This window comes from Nomascus leucogenys, chromosome 9 (assembly GCF_006542625.1).
Source record: "Nomascus leucogenys isolate Asia chromosome 9, Asia_NLE_v1, whole genome shotgun sequence".
Taxonomy (NCBI): domain Eukaryota; kingdom Metazoa; phylum Chordata; class Mammalia; order Primates; family Hylobatidae; genus Nomascus; species Nomascus leucogenys.
Genome location: NC_044389.1, coordinates 32954633 through 32964910, shown reverse-complemented (window position 1 = coordinate 32964910; position 10278 = coordinate 32954633). Strand labels below are relative to the sequence as shown.

Here is a 10278-nt window from a genome sequence, read left to right as displayed (position 1 = left end):
CCTCCCCTCCCACCTCATCAGTTAATTTGGATCCCTGTTTATTTCACATTCACTCGCCAAATTTTAACGGGAAACAAACAGCCCTAGGGTATGTTTTCTGGATGCTTGGGCAATTCTTAGTCTGGTTCTGGATTTTTCCTGTCCGTTCTCCTCTCCCACTTCTTTTAAACCCGTTCTCCGGAGACTTGTTTACTGGGGTTGGAGAATCAGAAGCCTGGCCGGGGTGGTGTGAACCTAGTGCCCTCTGGTGGAATTTTGTGAGAATGACAAACTTCTCCCCAAAAGCTTGAGTGTTTTGAGTTTTTTCTTGGGTAGCCTTTAGTGGGAGGACCTTTCTGTTACATCTTAAATCTAGTAAGTTAATAACATGCAGGCTTATTGCCTACACTGAATATTTGAAAGCTATTATGTTGGGGGGTATCACTTGATTACCAGAGGTTTATTGTTATAGAATTAGGCCTCATTACAGGAAACAGGCAGCTAAGTGTTTGTGCTTTTTCATCACCTCCCATTAACGTGTAAGAGAGGTAAAGAGAAAAGAAAGGCTCCCAAAGAAAAGTAATTGAAAAAAGGCTAGGAACCAAGAGTAAAGGGGAAATGGCAAACGTTAGAAGCCTTGGTCACAAACAAGTCTTATCCCCAGCCCTTGCTTTGGATTTGAGCCCAGAAATGAAAGACCCAGCCAGAAGTTGAGAGTCTGCCAGATTCTCACCCCCCGGGGGTGATGGGGGTCAGGGTAGGGGACAGAAAGTGTTGCATAAACACACTCCTAAGGGAGGTCTAGGGTGTTTACACTGTGCTGTTTGCTTTACCTGGGCTTTCTGGCTTGCTTTCTTTTCTTTCTCCTTTCTTTTCTTTTTCTTTCTTTCCTTCCTTCCTTCCTTCCTTCCTTCCTTCCTTCCTTCTTTCCTTCCTTTCTTTTTTCTTTTTTTTTTAAGACATAGTCTCACTCTGTCACCCAGGCTAGGGTGCAGTGGTGCAATCTCAGCTCACTGCAGCCTCCGCCTCCCAGGTTCAAGTGATTCTCCTGCCTTAGCCTCCCGAGTATCTGGGGTTATAGGTGCGGGCCACCACGCCTAGCTAATTTTTGTGTATTTAGTAGAGACAGGGTTTCACCATGTTGACCAAGCTGGTCTCCATCTCCTGACCTCAAGGGATCCACCCGCCTTGGCCTCGCAAAGTGCTGGGATTATAGGCGTGAGCCACAGCGGCCAGCCATCTTTCTTCTTTCTTTCACAATTTCATTTTTTTCATTTTGAGATAACTCGCTTCTCCATTGCCATTAGCAAAGTCATTGTGGCCCAGAGGACACAGTCACACTTGCGTCAGACACACCTGCACTTAAATTCCTGTGTTGCCTCGTACCAGCTGTGAGACTTGGGCAAGTCAACCTGCTAGAGTCTTAGTTTTCTAGAGACTCCTTATAGAAACATTTGTGAGGATTAAAAACAATAACAGAGTCAACTTCAGAAACAAGTTACTGGATTTTATTATACCCCAAAACAAGGAAGAGAGTGGGCACATTACTAAGGCAATGACTCAGTGTTCAGGACTGTTGTTGTCACCCAGAGAGATTCACAAAGCCTCCAACCTGTCCAGCAACGCATTTAGAAGAAACAGGATTAGGGAAGACTCTGGAAGCAAAGAAGCCTTTATTAAACATAACCATGATCCATAGCTGGAGTATACATAGGAAATTTGGTAACTTGGATAAGGCAAAGTCTTTTCCCTTTAGGAGCCTATACTTTAGTGGGTGAGGAAAAATCTTCTGAAAGAAAATGATTTCAGCAGCAGTATAAAAGAAAGTGTGTCACCTGTATGAGCAAACTAACAAGGCAGATTTAATGTAAGTGCCCAAGAGTTCCAAAACAAGGGAATCAATAAGAGTTCTGGAGAAGGCCACCCTGGGGATACTTGGTGCGGTGGGGGGTAGATGTAGGTTTATTCTGGGAATCGAATAACGTGGTAAATATGTGACTGTAGGATGACTGGCTGTGATATGCAAGGAAAAGAAATTTGCAAAGACCCAAGAATGGTATCTGCTAAATTGCATGTGCAAGGGTGGTCATGGTGAAATAGGAAAGTTTGGGCTAGAGTAAGAGTAATAAAATGAGAAGTCAGGAAAGTACCAAGCATTTGAATTCTATAAAAATGCTGTAGCATTTGAATTCTATACAAATTTAAATTATGGAAATTTGAAATGTTATTAAGTATTTAAAAAGTCTCACTTTATGTGTAAAGTTTGAAATGAAGCCGATTCTTGAAAGCTGCGGGGAGAGAAGGAGGCAAAAACGAGCATAATTTCAGCCTGTATGAATTAATTATAAATTCTATCATGCTATTTCCACATGGTGGCACCACTTTGGTGAGCATATAAAGTACCCACTTTTCTTTATCAAGATGGGACTTGAATGGGTCCAGTTTTGAGTTGTGAGAAGTCTTTATTCCCTCAGGTAAAAGGCAATCCCTTGTGCTGACGAAGAAGCTAGTGACAGCATAACTGCTAGACTCTGTTCTCCTCCCTTCACAGCTCTTCCTTTTGTTACGTTCTCTTCCCCCAGTGGCTTTTCTTGCACACTAAGAAAAAGTGTTCTCCTGGTCCTTTTCCCTCCCTCCCGCAAATCCCATTAGCGTCTCTTTTTCAATCCCTCTCCCCTTATCTTCTCAGTAATTAGAGGCTCAGGGACAGAAAATGCACCAGCACGGGCATGGTGGCAGGCTCCTGTAATTGCAGCTACTCGGGAGGCTGAGGCAGGAGAATCACTTGAACTTGGGAGGCGGAGGTTGCACTGAGCTGAGATTGTGCCTTGCACTCCAGCCTGGGCAACAGAGCGAGATTCTGTCTAAAAAAAAAAAAAAAGAAAAGAAAAGAAAAAAGAAAAAAGAAAAGAAAAAAAAAAAAAAAAAAAAAAAAAAAAAAAAAAAAAAAAAAAAAAAAAAAAAAAAAAAAAAAAAAAAAAAAAAAAAAAAAAAAAAAAAAAAAAAAAAGAAGAAAAGAAAATGAACCAGCAGACGGGACCAATTGCTAGCCTTCAAGGCCATTACCTTCACCAAGGAGGGTAGCATGCTCGTGGCTGAGGAGCCCACAGGAGGAAGATGAGGTGGACGATGTGCCAGCCACTGTAGGCCCTGTCTCAGGGGGAGCTCTTTGGAAGGAGGAGAGCCTGGTCCTCTTTCTCTGACTGCTCCACTTCCTGTAGCAACTTGTAGAGGGGTCCTGGAGTGCTTGCGTAATATGGAGCTTCTTTGGGCCCAGTCAGCTTCAAGCTGGGTCTGAAACAATGATACCAAAAGGAAGAGAAGCCATAGATTCCCAACAGGAATGAGGCATCGATCATCACATGCCAGCAGAAGAAGGTGGTGACAAACATGATGTCACTGATGTCATCGTCCTGCCATGGATAGCCAGAGACAGGTCTGTACAGAATAAAGCCTGCCTGCATCAACCAGGAGCCCATCATCAGGATCAGAAAGGTCTCCATCAGCTGGAGATGACACATGTTGGGAGCCCACAGCTCTGCAGTCAACACCAGCAACAGCAGGAACACCACCAAGAGGAGCAGAGAATGAACGTGCAGCTCCACCCCTTCTGAATCTTTAACATGTGACACCATCAGCAGCAGGAGCTCGTAGATGATCAGGACCAGGGTACCTTTTTCTAGGCCCACACACCTCTGAGGCAGCATGTTCTTGCTCATGAAGTCCACACAGCCATTGAGAGTCAGGAGGATGAACATGGTGAGGTGCTGCCACTCTTTGGGGTACATGAACCTTGGTGGCAGCTCCCTGTTCATCAATATCAACCCTCCTTTAATGCAGCTGACCTCATAAACTGTCAATAGGGAGCCAGTCGCCATCTTCAACAAACCTCCATAGGATATTTTCCACAGCCTAGCACATCTTCCCTTATTCCTGGGAGGGGACGAACGATACAGGAGAGAGTCACTGAATATTATAGCTTTGGAGATTACTACTGCCTGATACAGTCCATATAAGAACAGAAACAGCCCTGGATACACATGACCAATAAAGGTTCCCATGGAACCATCAATCTGTCCACTGAAGGAGAGAAGCGTGATACTCAGGCACAGCCTCACTTTATGCAGCCACTTCAAGTTCTGGGCTTTGGAAAGAACTGCCTTCCACCTACTTTTATTGTCTCACCGCACCCACTGCTCCCCCACAAAGAGGAAATGTTTCTCAAGACAAGCCTACACATTCGGTGGAATATGGCCTATCATTCCATTCCATTCCGGTACATTGGGAATGCACTAGCTTCTGCCAAAGTAGTTGGTGAATGGGCTTTCAGAGGACCCTCTTACAGCCCTTGAGGTGCTTCTGGTTACACTCATCCCTGTGTCCCATGGCTTCCTTCCTCTTGTCCTGCCGAGAGCTTGGAGGAGAAAAGGAGAGGAAAATGGAGTGGGTTGCCATGACGGTATCTAGCACAACATGGACACTCATAAACTCTTGAGTATGCTTCAGTCCTTCTTAGACATTATTTTGGTCCAATTGTAAAGTCAGACATTTTCTTTAGGGATACATACTTTTGAACATTTGGATATATAGTATATTTAGCACCCATCTGGCTTTTCTACTTATCTGTGATAGACACATCTTGAAGACCTCCAAGAAAACCCCCTTCAGCATCCCCCCGTTATCCGCTCACATTCCGCCAACCACCACCACTTCAAAATTTCTACTGGCCAGGAGATGAATCTGAAAAGCCACCCCTGGGTATTGATTGTAGGGGCTGTGGTGATTTTGTAGTAGTGTCAGCATAACTGAGCTTGAAACCCGGAATTTCCTTCCCAATGTGGTTCCAAATTAGGTATGTCTACAGGTGGAATTTACATGAGAATCCGAAGGCAGAAGTGAAGCAGCAACCTAAGAATACTCCGAAGGCGTAGGGTGCTGGGTACTGCTGTAGCTCATGCATTGTGTCACTGTTCTGCGGGCTCACCTCCCAGATGAGCAGCAGCCAGGCCTAGAGCTGCCCCGAGCTATTTCTGCAGGTTGCCTGCCATTGAGGTATGAGATAGGGAGAGGAGGACATGGTCTGCAGTTTGTCCTGGTAGGTTCTGGTTTTGGTTTGTCTTTGGTCTTCCCTCGTTCATATAATATGGTTCTTGCTGACTGCTGCCACCTCAACCTGAAATGACTTCAGGTCCTCCACACAGCAGAGAGAAAACAGCTTTCCGTAGATGTTGTCACCAGATCCCATGTGTAGTCTAGTTTCTATCAGGCATCCATATCCCATCGCTCTACTTCCATCAGCCATCCCTAACTGATACAAGGAAGTAAGATGAGTCCTGAAAATGGAGATACCACTGAGAGGAATCACCCTAGTGAGCTGGTATTGGCCACTGATATTTTAATGTGAAATAGCCACCAGCTTCCTTTCTCAGTGATTACTTGATGAATGTCTAATACATCTAGGAGGACAGAGTTCTAGGTATTGGGTAACAGCCCTCTGAGCCTGAGAAAGGGGAATGGTGAACAAGGTACAGGGAATGCGAAGCATCCCCAGGCACACAAGTAGTTCTGGGTTTATTGCAGAGGGTCCCAGCAGCAGGAGTTTCTCTGAGGGCAAATAGGTGTGCTGAGGCGAGCGGAAGTTCATCGCAGATGATGAACCTTGCTGACTCAGTCCTCTGCGTAATCATCCGTGCTCACACTACAAGCAATGCTATAAAGCAGAGGCAACACCTGTGTGCTGATGGCGCCCCCAGTGGGGGGGAGGAGAGTTTACACACAGGGCACAGTGCTGCCTCTGAGCCCACTCTCCCATCCAAATGCCTACCTTACACTTTCTCAAGCCCACTTTATGCCAGAAAAATTAGATATCTCTCTCTGCAGTTGCGCGTGGCAATAATTCATACTTCTTGCAGTTGTGAGATCTGGTGTGGCTGGGGAGTGGAATGTGAAGGTAGGCTATAAAAACAAAACTTAATTCTGCTTTCTGAAGTAATTTACTTTGCTTAAATTTTAATTTTTAGGTGTTCTTATAGAATTAATATAGAGTCATTGTAGAAGAATCAGGTTTTTTTTTTCTTTTTTTCTTTTTAAAGACAGATTCTTACTTTGTTGCCCAGGTTGGTCTTGAACTCCTGGGCTCAAGTGATCCTCCTGCCTTGCCTCCCAAACTGCTGGGATTGCAGGTATGAGCCACTGTGCCAGCCTTTTTTCCCTCCCTCCCTCCCTCCCTTCCTGCCTACCTGCCTTTCTTTCTTTCTTTCTTTCTCTTTCTTTCTTTCTTTCTTTCTTTCTCTCTTTCTCTTTCTTTCTCTCCCTTCCTTCCTTCTTTCTTCTTTTTCTTTTCCTTCCTTCCTTCCTTCCTTCCTTCCTTCCTTCCTTCCTTCCTTTCTTTCTCTCTTTCTTTCTTTCTTTCTCTCTCTCCCTCCCTCCCTCCCTTCCTTCTCTCTCTCTCCCTTTCTTTCTTTCTTTCTCTTTCTTCTTTCTCTCTTTCTTTCCGTTTTGTTTCTTTCCACATCCCGTCAATACAACATAAATTATATAAGCAAAAAGAACATTAAAAATCATCTGTAAGGCCAGGTGTGGTGGCTCACACCTGTAATCCCAGCACTTTGGGAGGCCAAGGTGGGTGGATCACTTGAGGTCAGCAGTTCAAGACCAGCCTGACCAACATGATGAAACCTCGTGTCTACTAAAAATACAAAATTAACCAGGCATAGCAGCACATGCCTGTAATCCCAGCTACTTGGGAGGCTGAGGCAGGAGAATTGTTTGAACCCAGGAGATGGAAGTTGCAGTGAGCTGAGATCGTGCCATTGTACTCCAGGCTGGGCAACAAAAGTGAAACTCCATCTCAAAAAAATAAAAAATCTGTAATCCCACAACCTGGAGGTGACCATTGTCACCAGTGAGATGTAGAGACAGTCTTCAGAAGGCAGCATGAGGAAGCAGAAAATACATTGATGTGAAGTCAGAATCTGGGTTCTAGTTCTAGTTTTCTCTTGATTTCCTGAGTGTCATACCCTTATCTATTTTCCTACAGTGAAAATAAAAAGGCATAGATGTTGTGACACAGAGGTAAGCATGTTTGTCTCCTGTCTCCTTCTCCCTTTTGGTGAACTATCAAAATACATGGAAGCACTATAGACCTGAATGCTCAGAGGAAGGAGATTCAAAGAGAAAATCTGAGAGCAATACTTCTGAATGAATCACAAAGAAGAGAATCTTAGGGACTCTCCTTGGTTCTTGGATTTGTCCTGGGAGAAACAGGCAGTCATGGTGTTCAGGCCTCAAGAATAAATGCATTTGGTCACTCTTTTTTGGTGGTGTGGTGGGGGGCGGGGTGCAGTATATGGCATCTATCACAATGGTTACTCTTAATATTGCTTCTTGAATCTCAGGTTTGTGGTCCACACAAGGTGGAAGTAGCAGAGCTTATTCCGGCTCTCACACTCATTTCTATAGCTGCTCCTGGCAGCTGAGAGCTGGGCACCAGTGGTCAGAAGAGGAGGGAGAACAGCAGCACTGACTCAACAGCAATGGGAGGTTGAATGTGGCATGAATGCAGGACATGCAGCCCCACTTACGTTCCTGTCTGGGATGTTCAGTCCTCTGCCTTGGCCAGACATCAAGGCTGCACATAGTTCATTAAAACATGAACATCCTGATTCCAGGACTTTGAAGATAGGAATCGCCCATTCCAAACCAGACACTGCCCACAAGCAGCTGAACAAGGAGCCAAAGATGGTGAATGATTAGCAGAACTGCCAGACAGCTCCAGAGTCTGTGGACACGAAGTACCTGGAAAGCTGTTTCATGGGTGTGATATTATGATTATATACATGTTGGTGTTTGTCCATGGCTCCTAGCTCATATCTCCCTTAACCCTGATATAGTCTTTTGTCTTAATGTTGGGAGCATTTTAGGCTTCAGAAGCAGACCTCAGGAAAAAGACTCTCTCTCTCTGACCTTCTCCTCCCCTCTTTTCACTTGCCCAAGGCAGGACCCTAATCTGATTGCAGGTCATAAGACCTTCATTCCAGAGAGGGTCGTGCCCCATACTCTGGAGGAAGGAATGCTGCATGGAGAGACCAAGAAGAATCTGAACAGACAGGCCTTCCTGGGTTTCCATCATACCCTTTTTGTCGAATCACATTTTGACATAGTTGTCCATGCATCATTCATGGACAATCAATGAAGTCTCCTTAAAAGGCCCAAAGGGCTGGGAGTGGTGGCTCACGTCTGTAATACCAGCACTTTGGGAGGCCAAGGTGGGCAGATCACTTGAGGTCAGGAGTTCGAGTCCAGCCTGGACATATGGTAAAACCCCGTCTCTACTAAAAATACAAAAATTAGCTGGGCGAGGTGGTGCACGCCTGTAATCCCAGCTACTCAGAAGGCTAAGGCAGGAGAATTGCTTGAATCTGGAAGTGTAGGTTCCAATGGGCTGAGATCATGCCACTGCACTCCAGCCTGGGCGACAGAGTGAGACTCCATCTCAAAAAAAAAAAACAAAACACAAAAGCCAAAGAAGTGTTGAGAGAGCTTCCAGGTAGCTGAACAGGTGGAGGTTCCTAGAGAATGGCACACCTATGGAGGGCATGGACGCTCTGTGCCCCTTCCCCCATACCTCACGCTACACATTTCTTCATCTGTATTCTTTGCAATATCCTTTATAGTAACTTGGCAAATGTGTTTCTTTGAGTTCTGTGAGCTGCTCTTGCAAATTAATCAAATCCAAAGAGAGGGTTATGGGAACCCCAACTTAAAGTTGGTCGTCAGAAGTTCTGAAAGCCAGTACTTGCAACTGCTGTTGGGGGGGGGCAGTTTTGGGGATTGAACCCTCACCCTGTGGGATCTGACGCTATCTCCAGGTAAATAGTGTTGGAATTTAATTACCAACACCCTGCTGGTGTCTGCCAGTTGATATGTGTGAAGGAAAACCCCCCAAATTTGCTTACAGAAGTCTTCTGTGTTGAATTCTGTGGTGTGAGAGCAGAGGAAAAACACAGTTTAAAAGTTTTTCCTAAACAATGGGAAACTGAGTTTCCAAACAGTTGCTTGACCATGGGCGTCCAGGAGGTCCCTCCTTGCCCATTTGCTCCACGGCGAGACTCCCCCCAGACCTGCCTCCCCACCTGCCGCCCCACATTCCTGAGGGACCCCAGGTACAACCACTGCCTTTTGTCTGGCATCATGAAATGCCAGAGTACTCAAGAATGTCCTCAGGAACCCAGTAAACATTGGATTTCCTAACTGCTGTGGACCCTTCTGAGTCTGCAGGGCTTATAAAGGAGTATAAACACAAATTATTTCCGTCTAAGAGCTTACTGTTTAGTTAAAGGCACAACACCTCTACACACACATGCACACACATACACACACACATTAGGGAACTATTTAGACTACTTTTTAGGCTACTTCTGTTTCGTAGAAATCAAACGTCACGTGTAAATTTAAATTTTCCAACCCCCACATTCAATAAGTATAAAAAAGGTGAAATTGGTTTTAATGAGATTTGACCCAATATATCAAAAATACTATTTCAAAATGTAATTAATATAAAAGTTACGAATTACTTTTTTTTTTTTTTTTGAGGCAGAGTCTTGTTGTGCCACCCAGGCTAGAGTACAATGGCACAATCTCAGCCCACTGCAACCTCCATCTCCCAGGTTCAAGCAATTCTTGTGCCTCAGCCTCCCAACTCCTGGGATTAGGTATGTGCCACCACGCCTAGCTAATTTTTGTATTTTTAGTAGAGATGGGGTTTCACCATGGTGGCCAGGCTGGTCTCGAACTCCTGGCCTCCAGCGATCCACCCACCTTGGCCTCTCAAAGCACTGGAATTACAGGCATGAGCCACAAGTTGTTTTATTTTGTTTTGTTTTGTTTTGAAGAGACAGGGTCTTACTCTGTCACCCAAGCTGGAGTGCAGGGGTGCAAACACAGCTCACTGAAGCCTCAAACTCCTGTGCTGAAGCTATTCAAGAGCCTCAGCCTCTTGTATAGCTAGGACTACAGTTACACACCACCACACCAGCCAATTTTTAAAATTTTGTGCAGAGACAGGGTCTCCTTATGTTACCCAGCCTGGTCTCAAATTCCTGGCCTCCAGTGATCTGCCCACCTTGGCCTCCCAAAGTGCTGGGATTACAGGCATAAGCCACCATGCCCAGCCTGAATGAAGTATTTTATATTTCTTATTTCATACAGAATCTTCAAACTCCAGTGTGTACTTCACTCTTACAGCCCATGTCAATTTAGACAAGTTCTCAATATTATTATTATTGTTATTATTATTAT

At 44.9% G+C, this 10278-nt stretch overlaps 1 protein-coding gene across 1 annotated transcript; it reads right to left on the bottom strand.

Moving 5' to 3' along the window:
* Positions 1 to 3134: 3134 nt before the first annotated feature.
* LOC100579934 (transmembrane epididymal protein 1-like) lies at positions 3135 to 4434 on the bottom strand. Its single transcript, XM_030818478.1, has 2 exons — positions 4323 to 4434; positions 3135 to 4009 (listed from the first exon to the last, which is right to left on the bottom strand). The coding sequence occupies exons 1-2, from the start codon at positions 4432 to 4434 to the stop codon at positions 3135 to 3137; spliced, it is 987 nt and encodes a 328-aa protein (XP_030674338.1).
* Positions 4435 to 10278: the final 5844 nt, after the last annotated feature.

What these genes read in the sequence shown, in the direction of transcription:
- LOC100579934 (XM_030818478.1), bottom strand. Translation starts at nt 4,434, where the DNA reads ATGGCAACCCACTCCATTTTCCTCTCCTTTTCTCCTCCAAGCTCTCGG. An exon ending in CCAGAAGCACCTCAAGGGCT is followed by an intron (nt 4,010 to 4,322) that starts GTAAGAGGGTCC and finishes ATGTGTATCCAG; the next exon opens with GGCTGTTTCTGTTCTTATAT.